This window comes from Oncorhynchus tshawytscha, linkage group LG05 (genome assembly GCF_018296145.1).
Source record: "Oncorhynchus tshawytscha isolate Ot180627B linkage group LG05, Otsh_v2.0, whole genome shotgun sequence".
In the NCBI taxonomy this organism is placed as follows: Eukaryota; Metazoa; Chordata; class Actinopteri; order Salmoniformes; family Salmonidae; genus Oncorhynchus; species Oncorhynchus tshawytscha.
Window position 1 is genome coordinate 23605304 of NC_056433.1, and position 20118 is coordinate 23625421.

Here is a 20118-nt window from a genome sequence, read left to right on the forward strand (position 1 = left end):
GGCTTGTTTACCAGCCGTGTATCTTTGACAGGTGTTCAGAGGGTTGGTTGTATTTGTGCTACTATAGCAGCCTGTTCAGAGCAGAGACAGTCAATTTGCTCAGGCCCTGTGTGTGTGTGTGTGTGTGTGCGTGTGTGCATTATTGATTTCTTAAGCCAGTCCCTGGAGTAATCTCTGTCCTGAGTCCCGATTGGTCCCTGGCCAGTGTTCTCATTAACTATTCACAAAGCACTGTGATGATGCACACTCCAGTCACACCACGGATTTGGGAGATGATGTCACTTCACCTGAGCAATCCCATTGGCTAAAGACCCTCCACTGGCAGGCTCGAGCAGTGAGCACGGAGTATCAATTTTATCCCTGCTTCAAAACAATGAGGTTACAAAGAAATCACATGGCTTTCCTGGTATGACGTCGCCCCTGCAAGTTGTAAAGAGTATGAGTTACTGTAACAATGAATTGGAAATGGTATACTTATATAGATACTGTAAACAGTACACTTTATGCTTGCCAGTAAACAAGTGATACACTAAGTGTGTTCTTTAGTTTCCAGCACAAATAACACTGGTATAATCAGGTTACTTATACTGACAATAATGTCATTTTTGTGGTTTCATAAAGGATTGACCTGTAGGATAGTAGAGGCCACATAATGATGACAACACAAGCACCTGACTCCACAGCGGTATGCGAGAGCTTGTCTTACGACCACATTGTATATATTTCTTTATGGGAATGAGTGAGACAATCTTGGCCAGCCCAAAGTTGCAGTTTCATGTAGATCTGTGTATATCTGTGATCTTGGATCGTAAAGGGAATAAGACAGGTAGAACCTTCTGAAAGTCACTCACATTTTGCTTCAGGAAGTCATGTATGGTGGCGCTGTGATCCGTTTTCCTTCCTCAAAAACAAAGTACATATTTTACTTGCCTTAGGTCAGGTCATGACAACCTGGATCAGTGTGATTGCTGAAACTTGTTCATGGTACGACACAGTTTGATTTCAAGTACTATGATGTCATACTTTACATCAGTGATTCCCAACCAGGGGTATTACGACCCCTGGAGGTACTTGGCCTAGCCACAGGGAGTACTTGAGAAGACTCATGAGACCATAAGTCTAATGGTAAAATGCACATGAGGGGTACTTCAGTGGTACAGTAACTGAAAAAAGGTTAGTAACCACTACTGTACATCATATCAAACTTTGCTTCAGGATATCTAAGGGAAACAGGACTTGTGATGATATACACATTCAGTGTACAATACACACACACATTGACATGTGTTATTCCAATATTCTAAGGTCATCAGGATATTCAATATAGCTCTAAGGTCATGGATCATGTCATCAGATGTGACATCTGGAATCCTAATTTCACTTCTCATAGCAATAACTTCAACAACTTGTTTGAGCTGCCATGTTCTCACCCCTGACTGTGCAACTTAACCACTGCTTTCAGGTCAACACCATACAGTACTGGGACTGCGTGTGATGTAGGTGTCGCCATGGTCTCACCCCTGACTGTGCAACTTAACCACTGCTTTCAGGTCAACACCATACAGTACTGGGACTGCGTGTGATGTAGGTGTCGCCATGGTCTCACCCCTGACTGTGCAACTTAACCACTGCTTTCAGGTAAACACCATACAGTACTGGGACTGCGTGTGATGTAGGTGTCGCCATGGTCTCACCCCTGACTGTGCAACTTAACCACTGCTTTCAGGTAAACACCATACAGTACTGGGACTGCGTGTGATGTAGGCGTCGCCATGGTCTCACCCCTGACTGTGCAACTTAACCACTGCTTTCAGGTAAACACCATACAGTACTGGGACTGCGTGTGATGTAGGCGTCGCCATGTTCATGTAACCAGTTTACACATGAGACTGAAATAACACAATGCAGGGAGCCTAGCTACAAAAGGAAATTAGGTCAGGGCCTGTGACGGGCTTGGGAATCCTGGCCGCGGCTTCCCCTCTGCTGCCTGTCCTGCCTGTCTGCATGCCTGGGATAAACGTCTACTGGGTGGGAGGGCATTGCTATGGCTGCAGCCGGGTAAACACAAACACAGCTGGGATCTGGGCTGCGTTCAAGAGTGAGCGCTGTGGAGGAGGTAGTACTGATTTAACTGGGGATTGTTTTATAAATAACTTTTACTTCTGCTGTCCATGCACAATGCCAATGTACAGTGTTAAGGAAGCTACAAACTTCTTTTTAAAGGCTGCCGTGTCAGCCGACGTCCCTACGTAGTGAGCTCAAATGCAACATCACAGAGTTTCACTAAGCATATTTACATATAGACACATGTTTGTCCTCACCTTAGCCTTCCATTGCTGACAGGATCCTTATAGCCGCAATAGTGGTTGAGATAAATGACAGCATATGTTAGTTCCTGATTTGAGTGACCTTTGTAACACAGAGCGAAGTTACTGCTACCCATTGGTTAATACCTCCGTTTTTTTTTATGCATCCCAAACCACTAATTACTGTAATTTACAGTGTTAAATAACAATAGTATGTGAAGAAATGTTTCATTTTGTCATTATAATAAGGTTGGTAACAACGTGAAAATCGTTGTGGAAATCTGTTGCAGCTCAAGTCGACTACATAACTCACTAGCTACACACAATAATACCAAAGTCAATACCGAAGTCAATATCAGCATGTGAAGTAGCTAGTTAGCTGTAAAATTGCCTAAACAAACTGCACTATCCATTTAGGGGACTACAATCTCACCATGTTCAACCTGCCAATCGCAGAGTTGAGTCTGACATTGGCAACGGCCGTGTAACGGCACCATACAATGCACACTGAACTGAAGAGATAGTCAAATAGGAGAAATGTGGTGGGCCCTCTGTTAAATTACACATTTCTCCAGGTAGGAATATCGGAGAAAAATAATCTATGGCTCATTTGAGAGAATATAACCTCCCACATTATGACATTGGCCAGTATTGAAATCTGACATGTATTATAGACGTTTTCACGATCTAAAAGTCGTATTCCTATTAACTTCCAGTGTAGTGAGAGACGTTATCACAGTGCTACGTCATACTGATCGAATTTCTAATAGCTCAGATACACATGAAAACATGAAATTACCCACAGAGAATGAGAACATTGCTCAGAGATGCACAAAAACAATATAACATTCACAATGGGTTAATCTTTCCTTTAAAGACAATCCGAAATGAGTGCCTCATAATACTGAGACCTTGAACAACTAATCTGGGGAAGTCTCTGGCACTCACTGTTCAATATGCTCACTAAAATACATCATGGGTTATGGCCTAAGCAACACGTATAGGCCTTAAACTTTATCTTGGAAAACACTGTGGTTCCTTACAGTAAACTGCAACAGATTACTACCAACTAATCAGCTGTGATGAGCCAATAAGCAGCTTTCAACACACTTCTATAAAGGACAAAAACTAAATGAAGACACTTCTGAATCGCCTCATTATAAACAGTGTGGCATTAGTTCTACAACAAGTGACTGGTATACTATTGTTGATTAATACATTATAGATTAATACCATTCATAATAACGAATGTTATAGGGCCTATTCAGTGGTTGTTTTAATACTATTTTGTAATAGATACGTTATTATTGTAATTTATATTAATGAGTAATATTATTAATTACTATTAGTATTATAATATTACTCATTAATTGATCTTGATGTTGTTGATTGTTAGTCTCTCTCTTCTGCAAACGCTAGCAAAACATGTTCCAAAAAATAATGGCTAAACGCATCAGCGCATTCTGGCTAGTGGCTGCGGTTGATGGTGGAGGGATATACATTAGACATCCCCGCAAAACGAAACCCTACGATTTGTGGTAAATGTATCTATTTCGACATTAATGCTGACCACCAAAACCTTAATATTAGCCAACATAATTTTGGGGATGGAGCGTTTCTCGGTGCAGGTGGATTGCATACGGTTAGGTTAGCAGTTTCACGCTATGACTAATGTTTTGCGACTTACTGGAATGTAATGGTGATTCACTTAGTTCGAAAGTGCAAATGATATAGCCTGCCTCTGTCGCGTGATCTGTGTTGAGAGCTTGTTCCCTATCTTGATTCGTTTTTTCACAGTCCAGCTCGTTGTCTGATAATGGTAAAGGGAGGATGACTCGACCACTTCCCGGAAAGGATTACGTAGTCTTCTTCCTGTGAGAATCAACACGTAGAGAGGTTTCTCAAGTAGGGAGAAACCATTTGCTGTTATGTAGGGTTTATCACTATGGAATATCAACATGGATGTCTATTGTTGCTGTTAAGTGATGAACTACTAATTATATTGATCTCAGTATAAATAAATAGTGAAAGTATTTGCTTCTATAATGAAACAAAATAAAGGGCAGAACATGTAGACTATACTGTAGGTTAGCCCAAATAACCTACACATTGCCCCTTTTGCCAATTGAATAAACAAACAGCATAGATTGATCAACATACAAATTGATCAACATCATGACAGGCTATAATATGGAAGGGATATTTTATATTGAAAAACAACTTTCATCAACGGACATGCATGTGAGAAAAAATGGCCTAAACTTTCAAAAACTGTCATGTAAATCGTGGTTGGACACAGTAGCATATATATGGTAGGTATAGCCCAATGTATATGGATAACAAACATCAACATTTAGTTGAAGTAAACCAGGACACAAGTGTTTGATAAATCAATGTGCTATGTCATGATGGATGAACATTCATAGTTGCACAACATGAGTTAATGTTTACCCTCCTCCCATCACCTGATAAAGAGATGTAGGGAATCAGAAACAACCCAGAGAGACGCCTGTGTGTTTCACGTGTAATGAAACTTTGTGACCCACCAGTCCTGTTTGTTTTTTCACACAGTCATCAATGTAAGGGTCAGTCACAATTTAGAACAAGAAGAAGCTAAAGTGAAAGTGTGACAAAAATGACAAATCATCGTGCCTCTTCCAGAAACTTCTAAATGGATTATTATGAGGACATCATTTAAGCAAGTAACTGCCTATTCATATACCTTGAGGAACAAAACCTTAATTCAAACACTTTCTATTGTCATATACAATTGAGAGACAGTCATTCAATTATCTAGCAAGTCAGTATGTGACGGTGTCACAGCCCCTCAATCTTTTTGAAGGTCCGACGTGAACCTGGACATTTGAAATATTTGTCTGCCGATGTATGGGAGGTGTAAATTCTATGATGTGATTATATCTTGGGAGTCCAGGCTGTCTATGCATTGGGTGGTGTTGTATGTTTGGAAAACTGCTTAGGGTCTTTGGTTTAGCGTAACTGTTTATAAGCCTTGCACTTTCTGAGAGGTTATAAAACATATATCAAATGCAAACAAATAACCATGACATCGAATGACACAAACGTCCCAATGATCTCATCACCAGATAAAACAAGTCAAATCAAGTTTCGTATGAAGAAGTACCCATTTAAAGTGTGGCCTCAGCGTACCTTTTGGAGTTGGTTAAACATACTGTACATGCTTTTCTTTTCTTTTCTCTTTCTACCCAACTGTGAGTCATTTAATAGAATGAGGGACTGTGTTCTTTAATACTTTTATATCCTGTGTGCCAGCCTTTATATGTCTCTCAATCTCTCATGGACAAACTACATAAACACCTTTAGTGCTTTGAAAAAGTTGACTACTTTGGTATACACCCTTACATTTATGGTTTACGTAGGCTACACTTAACATTAAAAAACCCACATGAAGTAGATCTCCAGGGTTGAGGAAGCAGTCTAGTTGATTATTAACTTGTACGAGCCAGGTATGCACCTTGGAGTCACTGTTATATGACAGTCTGATGTCTATAAAGCTACCGATATGGAACGTTAACATGTGTTTCCAATACTATGACATGGCTCCTTGGTGACTGTGTGTGTACAGAGAAAAATGAAACCCATGTAAACCAGGAGAAGTGGTGGCAATGACGTTGAATGGTGTAAGTGTTGGCGATAGGATAGGACGTTTCCAGAACTCAAAGGTAATAGCTGGGATCAGACAAGGGAGGGCACGGAGGGGAGACTGGCTGACCTGACTATTACCAGAAAGCTGCACTTCACATCAACTAGAGGAATGCAGTTCTCGCTTACTTCACACTCCCAACCACCATTCTCCCAGAGGCCAGCACAGCTTGAACAAATGCAAAACTATAGTGAAACACTGTCAAGTGAGCCACTACAAGCTATGAATAATTACCAATATTTCAAACGCTATTGCATATTTCAAAACATCATTTTGAAAATGTCTTTATCCATCCAGTTGATGACATAACTTTTTTTTTTAAATGTAAAAAATTCCCCCTCCCAAAAGTTTCGAAACCTCTTGAAATGCTAGTGTAAATGAGAAGTTTATGTCTTAGGCCAATATACTGGAAGTAAAACGTTTTACTAGTCTAAAAAACTAAAACGCATCTGTGCCGACAACTGAAATATTTTCTAACTGAGAAATGAAAGCAGTGATCCCTATAGAAGTTCACAGTCTCAGTAGCATGGTTGGAGTTTCTTATCAGTTTAACCTTGTTGTGGAATCAAACAAAGATACCATAGAGTAATGACGAATAATGTTCCTGTTATCGTGTCCATATATCACTTTTACATCACTTTTTCCATAAGAGCTAAATTAAATTTCCTTGAGACTATAGCTAAGTAATATGACAGTAGATTTTGTACAATGGGGTAGATGCTTCATTATACAACCCATCTTGATCTTGAGCGCTTACAAATATAATCTTGCGAGATCAGGATGGTTCATATGAGGCTGGTAGATGTAGCATTATAGATATAAACTGGCCCTGACCTGGCCACCCATATCAATCAAAATTTGTTATTAACTTAACATGTGATTCACATCAAATATGAGATCTACAATTATGATATTTCAATAATATAAGTAATTGTGGTAAAAGTAATAGATAATATCCAAACACAAAACACAAAAATATTAAATGATTTACAGTAACCTTGAATTGTAAATCCTCATTTTATGAGCCTTGATAACTGTAGTTCAATGTACCTTCACTTTATTTCAGAAGCAAATGGCTAATTAATTTAAGCTTGCTGATAAACTAGACTTTATATTATGATGATGATGATTATTATTATTCCTATTGCTAGTATCCTAGACATACAGCAACAGTCAAAGGTTTGGACACACCTACTCATTCAAGGGCTTTGCACATTCTTGGCATTCTCTCAACCAGCTTCACCTGGAATGCTTTTCCAACAGTCTTGGAGTCCCCACATATGCTGAGTTGGCTGCTTTTACTTCACTCTGCGGTCAGACTCATCCCAAAACATCTCAATTGGGTTGAGGTCGGGTGATTTTGGAGGCCAGGTCATCTGATGCAGCACTCCATCACTCTCTTTCTTGGTCAAATAGCCCTTACACAGCGTGGAGGTGTGTTGGGTCATTGTCCTGTTGAAAAACAAATGATAGTGTCACTAAGCGCAAACTAGATGGGATGGAGGTTCGCTGCAGACTGCTGTGGTAGCCATACTGGTTAAATGTGCCTTGAATTTTAAATAAATCAGCAACAGTGTCACCAGCAAAGCACCCCCACACCATCACACCTCCTCCTCCATGCTTCACGGTAAGAACCACAAATGCAGAGATCATCCGTTCACCTATTCTGCATCTCACAAAGACAGGGCGGTTGAAACCAAAAATCTTACATTTGGTCTCATCAGACCAAAGGACAGATTTCCACCGGTCTAATGTCCGATGCTCGTGTTTCTAGGCCCAAGCAAGTCTTCTTCTTATTGGTGTCCTTTAGTAGCGGTTTCTTTGCAGTAATTAGACCATGAAGGCCTGATTCACAGTCTCCTCTGAACAGTTGATGTTGACATGTTCCTGTTACTTGAACTCTGTGAACTCTGTGAAGCATTTATTTGGGCTGCAATTTCTGAGGCTGGTAACTCTAATTAACTTATCCTCTGCAGCAGAGGTAACTCTGGGTCTTCCTTTCCTGTGGCAGTCCTCATGAGAGCCAGTTTCATCATAGCGCTTGATGGTTTTTGTCACTGCACTTGAAGAAACTTGACATTTTCCAGATTGACTGACCTTCATGTCTTAAAGTAATGAAGGACTTGTGTTTCTCTTTGCTTATTTGAGCTTTTCTTGCCATAATATGGACTTGATCTTTTACCAAATAGGGCTATCTTCTGTATACCACTCCTACCTTGTCACAACAAAACTGATTGGCTCAAACACATTAAGAAGGAAATAAATTCCACAAATTAACTTTTAACAAGGCACACCTGTTAATTGAAATGCATTCAAGGTGACTACCTCATGAAGCTGGTTGAGAGAATGCCAAGAGTGTGCAAAGCTGTCATCAAGGCAAGGGTGGCTACTTTGAAGAATCTCAAATATAAAATATATGTTGATTTGTTTAACTCTTTTGCTGGTGTCACATATCAGTTTGCAAACAATGTCATTTTTTAAAATATCATCGAGTTAATAAAGCTGCATACAAACATGTTCTCTTTTATGTTTTCTTGAGTAAGGCAGCTCCAAAATGCAGGTGTTTCAGGCTAGCTCAGGGCTTTCTGTGGTGGTGGGGCAAGCCAGCAGAAAATATGGAGTGTTGTACCATGATTGGCTCAGTGTTTTGTCACTCATGGGGACACTATGTCACCGCTAAGTCTAAGGGTAGACTTTGAACATTCTAGCCCCTTGGGTGCTGCCATAGAGTTACATTAGAAGTGCCCATCCAAGAAAGCTCAAGATCATTGGCCACAGACAAAATGACGTCAAATCGCGTTATATCTACAGTAGCTTTGATTGGACAACATCATACTTTCAAAATCTTAGCTAGCAGACATCATCATAAATCAAGTTGACAATCTACTGGCTAATCCTTTTCAATCCTTGTCATGTGACGAGAAATAATGGAGAGAAATTATAGATAAAACGTATCGGTGCTCATTGGCCATTGGACATAAACATTACACAACAAGTTAGAAATCGCAAATTCAACAATGAGTGGTTTGGAAAGAATCAGTGACAGTGGCTGTGTGGTCCCAAATCTGGGATTAAGGAACTCTTTTCCAAGTTAAAAATGACTTAACGTCTGACTTCAAGATGACTAGGAATTACGGAAAAAATGAGCTCCACATGGGAAATACGTTTTGAAGTCATCAAACTCAGAATTCTAATTTGGGAACTCGGGCCTCATTGTAGAGCTACGACCTGAAGATCTATGACGTCATCATGATTTCGACCTTGTTTTTTCAGAGTTCTCAGTTGTCTTGAACGCACCCTAAATCCAGAGAATGCCAGACTTTGATGACAAAATTTGCCCACAAAGGACCGTCGTGCCACCTTCCTGTTAAAGTGAGCACAGCACAACAAGGTGAGTCCAAAAATGCATTGTCTGCTGCTGCATAAATGATGTAATATGCCAGGGAGATATGTATACTCTAGCTAAGAAAGTAATACTAAGTGCATTTTGTGTAGTAAGCTGTTAGTAACCCATGTGCCTCACCCTAATAATTTGGTCTATTAATTTCGGCCTCTTAATTTCGTCTACTGTTCTGACTTAGACTATAATCTGTTTTAGAGAAATGTAACCATCAAATTTTGTAAGAGCTTTCATTGTCTGCTTATATGCCCTCTTTATTTATCCTATAGTTCTGATTTGGTGAACAGGGAGAACACTGTAATAACGGCCCATGTTCTGATTTCTGTCACAGTACATTTCAAAAGTACTATTAAAATAATTATATTGACTATGTCTGTCCTAGTTCACTCATTATTGTCTAAATCGAAATTCCAGATTGCCTATTATTCGCTTGTCGTCCCCTTATGCCATAGTTGGTACATCTCAACTGTCATTAGAAACCACATTTGTTTAAGCAAGTCAGCCATATCAGCTATGTTTTTTTAAAGGGTAGTAAATTAGTCTGAATTAACTGTTTCGCTGCCAGACAAGGCTGATAGCCAGGTGTAGCAGTGGTAAGATGTTGGGGCAGCTTTATGTAGGACCTAACAGTTTGTGTGCACCGTTTGTCACCGTTATAGTGAAATTAATGTATTGTTTAGTGGTGTGTTGTGGCTTTGCTGGCATGCATCCCCCGCCCCAAGATTTACATGCTAAAATCGCCACTGTTCTGTAATGTAGAAAATAGTAAAAAATAAAGAAAAACTCTGGAATGAGTAGGTGTGTCCAAACTTTTGACTGGTACTGCACCTTTGCACTGAACGCTGGTTATGATATGACTGATATGATAAGAGGTAGATGGGCAAGCCCCTCACTGCTACATTCAACATCCCTTTGCTTTTTTTGCCACTAGACAATAAAATGTATAGACTATACAAAAAACGCCCCGGATCATTAAACTATTATGTCTTTATTTGCTGTGAAATGTTACGACAAATTCTTTGTGAATAAAGGGGGCTGAGCTTGCCCTGTTATGGTGTGTTACACGGGGTTGCTGGGTTGCATCATTGCAAATAAGCGCTATAAATAGGATTACGTCACCACGACCCGCCCACCTATTAGTAAATGCCTTGCAAGAGCGACTCACTATAAAAGAGGGTGATGCAACGCTTCATCGACAACTGTAGCTTTCTTAACAGACAGAAGAGCCTCACAACCAGGAGCAGAATAAAGGCCTTTCATTTCTTCACTGAAAACATAATCAGGTGGGTCAATTGTTTTTGTTGTAAAAACTTTCTACCGGTGTGATATAGGATAAGCGCTTTCAGGAAAAAAGACTGTGCCACGTGTAGCATAGTGCCAGCTGGACTGACATCCATTTAATAAAGAAAACGGGCTTACATTTAGAAATCTTACTCATATCTTTGTTTATGTGAATCAAAGTGTAGTTTATTTCACATTGTCTAATGTGTTGTATTGAAATGGTCTGTGGTAACTGGTTGATATGTTGTAACACATTCACCTGTCCCTAAATTAACACGCACTTCAAAGAGAAAGAATGTCAGGACTGCATAGCTTGTTACATTGTTTAAAAGGGCGATATATTGTTGTAATGTTGGCACGTCAGGCAAAAAAATGTAGCGTGCAACTGCTGTGTCTGGTGGAATAAGTGACATTCTAGTTATCATACCAAAATAGTCTAATGGTATACATTAACCAGCAGATTGCTGCTCATATCTGTCGTTTTTTATTTAGTCCAGTGCGTGTCCAAGTTTAATGTTTTTTGTTTCGCTTAGTCAGCTTAATGTGACACAGCATCACGTTTTTTTTCTTCAGTTTTTCAAAATGATGCTTCAGCATCCGGGATTCAGCCTGTCCGACATCAGCGCGTCAGCCTTGGTACCCTGCCTGTCCCCGCCTGGAACACTCACGCTCGAGGACTTCACCAACTTCACTCCCCTGGTAAAGGAGGAGTTGCGACATGCTATCCAGAACAAGCGGCTGTCCAACGGACTGAGCACCGATATGAGCGACTGTGCGAGCTCAAGTTCAGACAGAACGTCTGAAGCTCCAAGTGTCAAGAGGGAGGTAGGGATGTCAACATTAGTCGCCTACTGTAACATCTACTCCCCCATAATACCAATAGTAATTCATACATAACATAGGGGAAAGTTTTTTTTATTTTTAATATGCCTATGTTTTAAGTATTCCCTGAGAATAAATTTGTGTCTATACAGAAGAGATCACTGTGATTACAGGTTTACCAACACACTGTAAAGCCTACCATACATGATTAAATTATCAGCCATATCATTAATTTCTCAGGAAGGTTGTTACCATTATTCAAGGTTGTTCATTTTCCTGATGTGTCATTAACAGAAAATCCCAGAGGAAAGTGACAGGAGGAAAAGAAGACGAGAAAGAAACAAAGTAGCTGCTGCCAAATGTAGGAATAAGAAGAAGGAGAAGACTGACTGCCTTCAAAAGGTATGTTCAGTGTGTTTTTTACAGGGCAGTACAACATTATTATGATGGGGAGAGATGATTCATATGAATCAGAGGCTGCCAGACTGTGCCAAGTGGTATTTTGTGATTTATTAAGTAGACATACAGTATTATATTATCTCATATATGTAATTATTCAAAATATTTTTCAAATTAATGTGCCATAAGGATGATTTCTATTTAACCTCCATTTATATTGTATGACTCTTAATTGAAATACATAAATAGATAAGAGCTCTATAGAAATGTCTGCCTCAAAACAGCAAAAGAACACTCCAGTATTTACATACAAACTAAAATGCGCTAAACCTAATTGAGTATTTTTTTAAAGGAACCAAGGGAGCTGTCAGTAACAGGATTGAACCAAACCACTATTCCCTTCTCCCCTCCAGGAGTCTGAGATACTAGAGTCAGTGAACTCTGAGCTGAAGGCACAGGTTGAAGAACTGAAAAACCAGAAGCAGCAGCTGGTCTACATGCTGAACCTCCACCGGCCCACATGCATCGTACGGGCCCAGAATGGCCAGACCCCCGAAGATGAGAGGAACCTGTTCATCCAGCAGATCAAGGAGGGTACCCTGCAGATGGAACAGCTGGACCACCACCACACCTCAGTGCCAACCACCTGTGGCCATCACTGATCCACACACTCCTGGGGGAAGTAGGGTACTACTCACTCACTCACTCAGACAGATGCTCACTGTCCTCTGGCAACTGTACTGTACCTGCGTCAAGTGAAGGCTCTGTCGCGGCCGGAAAAGGAGCTTTGCGCGTCCCACTCTTAAACTGGACTTGACAGCACAAGGACGGACACCCCATGTGCTACCTAGGGTAGGCTTGTGGTGTTCCGGCAAGTCGGCGAATGTCAAAGCACTAAAACATAGAAATACATCCAATGTGTTTATTGTTTCCTTAAATCTTTTACATTGTTATTCGAGGCTGATGACTCATTCTGTTTTTTTGTACCAAAGTATTACATCAATGTGGTAAAGGCACATGATTCACTGGTCAGTTGAGATAGATGCTTGTTGAGGAAAAATATACGATTAAAGTGGAGAGATAGTAATGACTGTGTGTGACATTAATAGCCCTGTTATTACTGTCATATAAGAGAAGAGGTTAATCATTGTGCCGTGTTTGCTGTTGTGTTTATTGAATATATTCTGTCGTAGCTGTGTCTATAGCTCACTTTATTCCCCCTTGACTTGCCTAACAAAAACCTCTGAAGCTGCTACTACTAACTCAGGATATACAGGTATAGTTCATATCAGAGGAACCCTCATGTTATAGGACAGTAAAGGGAGTGCATGCAATGAGGATTCATTCAGACAGCATTTCAACTAACTTACTGACAATGGCACTGTTAGCCCTGGACCTCCCTAAATGAAAATCAGTCATTACATCGCTGTAAACTGGTGTATTTGGAATAGGCCCTGATTACATAATGATATGTAGTATTGAATATATGGTTGTGTGATTCGTATTAGAATTTCTTCACCTAGATAAGTCTGTAGTTACTGTATACCATATACGTAAACCAAATAACACCTCCTATTGTCTTCTGTGTATTATTGAGGCTTATACAATAGACCCACTAGGTATCAGTAGCTAGATATCTAAGTGGAATTATTTATCACTCTGCTTGTCTGAAATTTTCACTTTAAAGTCATGGAAGATTACATGAATTGCCTCAGTGTTCATCTGCAATTACTAAGTCCTTAAGCCCACTGCCAAACCCCCCTCCCATCAGTCCACTGTTTGTGCTGTGACATCGTCACAGGTCAGTTGCACAACCAGAAACTCTGGTTAGCCTCATTGCTCAAACTACACATTTTTGCGATCAACAGTAGCTTTTGTCTGTATATTCTATAATGTCTCAAACTAATCCATGTGTGGTTTATGGTAAGGGACTGTTTATTTTGGTTGGTTTGTGAGTAAACGGTTGAGATGAACACAGTGAAAGAGATTCAGGTGTCCATGTGTTTTGTTTGTTTTTATTTCAGTGTTTCGTGTTCAAACAGGCATGCTAGTCATGGATGGGGTCACTACTGTGATCATTAATTTGATGGATAACACACCTGTTTTATACTTCAATACCTTTCTTGCTTTTCTATTCCACCATCCATTTCTTTGTTTCACTTGAACATTGTTCACTAAAAATTATTATTAAGTGTGTTTGAGTGGATGTAAAAGATCAAATTGTATCAAGTCAGGTAAAACTACACGCTGAAACAAATTAAGTACTCATTTCTATTGTCTGTTGATTTTAGTTTTTGATACTTTATTAATAAAGGTGTATATATATACTTCAATTGATTTGGTTTGGGATTGTTTCTGGGGAACGACTCACCACATTTTAAAACAATTTTAGCAAGGGATTCAATGGTATATTGACACTGCATAGTTGTGATACAAAACAAATATTCATAAACCTGTTTAGCATCTCAGCACATTTGTGCAGTTGATGCTTGTCTGAGAACAAGCCAGGACATGTCTGCCTCTTTGGAAAACACATAATATCTAGGACAGGCAGGGGAGAGACTGGAAGAGTGTGTTTTCATCCTGTGCCAGGCCAGCTCAACATGAGTCAGTGGGTGTTATCTGACGAGATGGGCTGTGAAATACCATTTCACTCAGAACACCAGTACCCCCACCCCACTGTTGCTGTCCACATTCCATAAAAAGTAACATCCCATTTTTCTGATGGTGGTTTTTGATAACTACACAACTGAGTTACTCAAGACTCCTAGCAGCCAGAATGCAACCAGAATCAACATGATTTTGGGGTTATTGCCTGACCAATATTAAAGGACCAGTGCAGTCAAAATGAGATTTCCCTATATTTTATAGACACGTAGTGTACAAAACATTAGGAACACCTGCTATTTCCATGACACTAGACTGGCCAGTTGAATCCAGGTGAAAGCTATGGTCCCTTGTTAAATCCACTTCAATCAGTGTAGATGAAGGGGGGGAGACAGGATAAAGGATTTTTAAGCCTTGAGGCAATTGAGACATGAATTGTGTACGTGTGCTATTCAGAGTGTGAATAGGCAAGAAACAGGGTATGGTAGTAGGTGAACAGGGTATGGTAGTAGATGCCAAGAACTGGGGAACGCTTTCAACACCTAGAGTCCATGCACCGTCGAACTGTCTGTTCTGAGGGGAAAAGGGGGTGCAACTCAATATTAGGAAGGTGTTCCTAATGTTTTGTACACTCAGTGTATATGTCCACAGCATGAGGTTGGAATAATACTGTGAAATTGTGAAAGTTATGAAAATGCCCTTTTAGTGTAACAGCTGTTTGAAAAGACTGCCTGAAATTTCTGACTATTTTGGTGGGATGGACTTTTGGCCTGCCTGGTGATGAATCAAATCAAATGTTATTGTCACATGTGTCGAATATAGCAGGTGAAGACCTTACCGTGAAATGCTTACTTACAAGTCTTTAAATCAACAATGCAGTTCAAGAAATAGAGTTAATAACATATTTACATAAAACATTTTTTTTTTTTTTACATGTTTAAAACAATGTTCAAACAATTAATAGAGCAATAAGAAAGAGACCTCTTTCCAAACCTCTTTGCCAATAACAGCTAGTTTTCAGTTTTCCCCTACCCTCTCAGACCACCGGTTTTATATACTTAAATGGTTCTAGAGAATTTCGTTTAAGCGCTTCTCTAGAACATGATTGGGAAATATGGATGTAGATGATTACTCTGACACATTAACCTGAACAGGTGTAACACACACAGAGAGAATAAACGTTCCACCATCTAAACATTGGCTCACAATCAAACATTGAGAATTCTAAATTATTAACATTATTAAAAGGCACTGGATCATTGTTTAACACCAGAGGTCAAATTCGGGTCGAAGTAAAGTTGTGAGGTGAAAAGTCTGTGTGCTGTAATGTTCTCAGATGAGTAGCCCCGTAAAGGATGTTTTCATTCTCTCTCTCTCGGAGGCCGAGGTATGTTATTATGGGCCTTCTTTATCTCATCGTGATAACTGTTCCTTCAGCCTTGCAGCACTCAACTCAGTCTCATGCCACAGATAATAAAACATGGCAAAACATTTCAATCAAGTGCCATTCGCAATGCTTCTCAGAGAGTTGCGCTACAAAATTAAGTACAGGAATGATTCAACCCTCACAGAAATCTGTCACACCATGGTAATTCATGCAATGATAGTGTGTACTATTTGACATCCTGAGATGTGTTTTCCAAGCTTCTGATATGGGCATGGCATTTGAATACCTCCCCAAATACATTTGTTCTTATGTTGTACAGTACAACCACTTATTACAAGCATCCAGACATGAACTGATAGATGCTGTAAGTCAAATCTATATCACAAACCCGCCTGTCCAGATATCCATTCTCCTCTGAGCTGTCAGTGACAGTTTGTTGGCAAACTGCCCTCTCTCTGTCGGGTCAGATGAGAGTCATACTAGTGGAGGTTGGTACTGTGTCCAGAAGTTCTGAGTGACACAAGATAAGCCACCACGCCGTACAGGAAATTTGATGCAATAGTCATATGAGAACTGCATGCAATCAACAGCAGTTTAAGGTCCGTTGTGAAATGGTGGTTTCAATGCTGCAGAGTTGGGTCATTGTGTAACAATTAGCCCTATAGCTTAATACTGTTGATACTTTTGATAATGACATACTTGGTTTTATATGGATGGGGTAGAAATTAAGGGATAAATCCTAAATTGCATATAAGTACAATTTTCACTTACAGTATGCGTGACTAACTGAAAATTAGTTTCATTAGGATTTGTCCCAAAGCCAGGGTTTATAGGAAGGTTGAGGAGTTGTGTTGGTGTGTGTGTCAGTTGTGTGACTAATTCACATCTTTTGCAATTCATTAGAAATGTGGAATTAATTCGAACTTTGTCACATAAATTATGGATATGTTACCAGGCACTCCATTCACCAGAACTCTACAACTACCAATGGTGAATAGAAAACATCCTATTCTGGTGTGGTGCCTGAAACAGCGTTTTCCATAAAGCCCCAAATGATGGAATTTCTTGTGTAAGAATGGTGTCACATCCCTCCAATAGAGTTCCAGACACTTGTAGAATCTATGCCAAGATGCATTGACACTGTTCTGGCTCATGGTGGCCCAACGCCCTATTAAGAAACTATCTGTCAGTGTTTCCTTTATTTTTGCAGTTACCTGTATATGTACACAGTATATTATGCAGAAACATAAAACATGTTTCAGCTCCTCTAAAAATTAATGCCCGGTACAAGTAAGTCTTCTGGGAAGCTTTTGGGCAAGTACCTATACAATATGTTCACAGGAACAACAATGGATAGGACATTCATCATACTGTAAAAGTACATTCAGCCACTGGAGAGCAGTAAAGAGTCTAGTTTTTGGTTCTTGGCTACCATATCTGACAGCCATGGAGCACACAATGTCAATCATTTTAATATCAGTCTGACTATATGCTCTAGCTTTATGCTGTTAACATTACTCTTTTTTCATCCTAGGTGTAGTGCATCCATACCTGCCAATGAACTAGAAGGAAGGCGTTTGATTTGATTTGATTTGATTTGAGGAAGTGAAGGATGGGAAATGTCACTTAGGCTATCCATTGAGTTATAAATCAAGCAGCTACAGTGCCTCAAGCTCTTGAAAAGGAAGTCATGTTAATCTGAATTTGTAAGTGACATGCCCACATGCTCTATATATGTCATGTATACCATAACAATGGAATGCCCCTCGCCCTTATATGTCATGTCTGCAACAACAAAAAATGTTGAGTCTTCAATGATAGATGCAAACGGGTAAAGTTAACTTTGATTCTACACAAATAAAGACCAGCAAAATCTAACTTATCATATGGAATGTGCACAGGCTCCATAATGGGGGAAAAAAAGGCATATGGTTTTTGAACACTTAAAGAGATTGTCAGCAGATTTGGTTTTCTTGCAAGTTTTTAAAAGGAGAAATGTAATATTTAAAAAGGAGCTGGGTTGGAGAAGCATATGCTGCCACATACTGTAGTAACAGCAGAAATGTAGGCATCCTGATAAATAAGAATACACCATTTTCCCCTATATCCCACCACATGGAACAAGAAGGCGGTTTTCTAATGTTGAAGTGTACCTTACATGGTGAAAAAAACACATTGATTTAATTGTATATCCCACCAGGGGCAAATCTGGTGCTCTTAGATAGAATTCAAGCTATAGTCGATCAAATCCAGACAGGAACTATTATTTTAGCAGGTGACCTAAATCATACATGCGATAAGATTGCACCAATAGAAAATACACTTAGCAAAATAATTTGAAGAATTAACAGTGCACATCTTCTGGAACCAAAATTCCCCTTAGGGGAATGATAATCTCATACTCGGCAAAAAGTTAAATCTGATTTAGAAATAAAAATTAGAAATAAAAAAAGAGAAATCAATCAAGTCAGTCCTAGTTCCGTGTATCAAACTGTTTTTTCAGTTATAATAAAACCAGGGAAATCAGGAGAGTCCCTGCTGATTACAGACCCATAAATTTAATAAATTGTGACAATAAAATATTAACAAAGCTTATAAGCAATAGAATTGCAAAAGTCTTACCAGACTTGATACATATCAATCAAACAGGGTTGATAAAAAATATACGCAAATGTCACGACTTCCACCGAGGGTGGCTCACCTGCCAAGTCGGCGGCGCTCGGCGGTCGTCGTCACCGGTCTACTAGCTGCCACCAATCCCTTTTTCCTTTTCTGTTTGTTATGTCTGTACTGATTTCACCTGTTCCTTGTTTGAGATTTGTTTTAGGGCTATTTAAGCCGGTTAGGCCCGCCTGCTTTTGTGCGGGCTTGTTTTCTGTTTGTCTGTGGATGGTTGCATGTAGTATGTTCTCTGACCTTTTTTGTGTCCCATTTTGGGTCGGTCATATTTTGTTCGCCTGTTGTGTTGGCGTTGACCACTTACCCATTTACCGAAATAAAGTCGGTTTTCTATGAATCCTCTGCTCTCTGCGCCTGACTCCGCACCCACCACTCCTAGCTGTGTGACAGAAGCCCGCACCCTTCATGGAGTCAGCAGGAGCAGTTGCACCCCCTCTCCCATCTATGGAGGAGCATGTCCTCCATCACACTGCCATCCTTCACCGAATCGGGTCAGCGATGTATCAGATGATGGAGAGGATGGACCGATGGGAGAGGAGTGGCCTCCCTACCTCTCCTCCAGTTCCTCCTCCTCAACCTACTCCTCCAGGGGCGTCCGGATCCAATGCTCTTCGTCTCACGCCCCCAAGGCAGTACGGTGGAGCGGCGGCTGGGTGCAAGGGGTTCTTGCTCCAGTTAGAGCTGTACCTGGCTACCATTCGCCCGACTCTTTCTGGGGAGGAGAGCATGAGCGTCCTCGTCTCCTGTCTGACGGGTCGAGCCCTGGAGTGGGCCAACGCATGTGGAATGGCCCAGAATCCGCAAGGCATCACTACCCAGAGTTCACCCGCCAGTTCCGGGCCGTGTTCGACCACCCACCAGAGGGCCGAGCGGCGGGTGAATGTCTGTTTCACCTTAGACAGGAGACGAGGAGTGCGCAGGACTTCGCACTGGAGTTTCGGACCTTGGCCGCTGGAGCGGGGTGGCACGACAGGGCCCTGATGGACTACTACCGGTGTAGCCTCCGGGAGGACGTCCGCAGGGAGCTAGCTTGTCGGGACGCCACCCTCTCTCTCGACAAGCTGATTGACATGTCGATCCGACAGGACAACCTGCTAGCTGCCCGCGGGCGTCCAGAAAGGGTCCTGTTAGTTTCACCTCCCGGCCTTCCCGCTCCAATCCCTATGGGGTGGGGGGCGCATCGAGGGGAACCGGAGGAGGAGGCTCCTCCTGCACCAGTTGTGGTCAGAGAGGACACACTGCCGATCGGTGCTGGAGGAGCTCGTCTGGGAGTCGAGAGGGCAGGCAGAGTACTTCTCGGTCACCCCAGGTGAGTCAGCACCAGACTCACCCAGAGCTCCCTGTGGGTCACATGTTTTTACTAATCTGGTTCCCTGAGTTTTCTCCCTCTCTCCAGCATAAGGCGCTAGTCGATTCAGGCGCAGCTGGGAACTTTATGGATTGCGGACTCGCGTTGAGGCTAGGGATTCCGCTGGTACCGATCGATCAACCCTTTCCCGTGCACTCCCTAGATAGCCGACCGTTAGGGTCAGGGCTGGTCAGGGAGGCCACGGTT

The 20118-nt window shown here is 40.9% G+C and overlaps 1 protein-coding gene across 1 annotated transcript; it reads left to right on the forward strand.

Moving 5' to 3' along the window:
* The first annotated feature begins 10188 nt into the window (after positions 1 to 10188).
* On the forward strand, positions 10189 to 14223 carry atf3 (activating transcription factor 3). Its single transcript, XM_024420143.2, has 4 exons — positions 10189 to 10671; positions 11243 to 11494; positions 11786 to 11893; positions 12304 to 14223. The coding sequence occupies exons 2-4, from the start codon at positions 11252 to 11254 to the stop codon at positions 12550 to 12552; spliced, it is 600 nt and encodes a 199-aa protein (XP_024275911.1). The 5' UTR covers positions 10189 to 10671; positions 11243 to 11251; the 3' UTR covers positions 12553 to 14223.
* The last annotated feature ends 5895 nt before the right edge of the window (positions 14224 to 20118 follow it).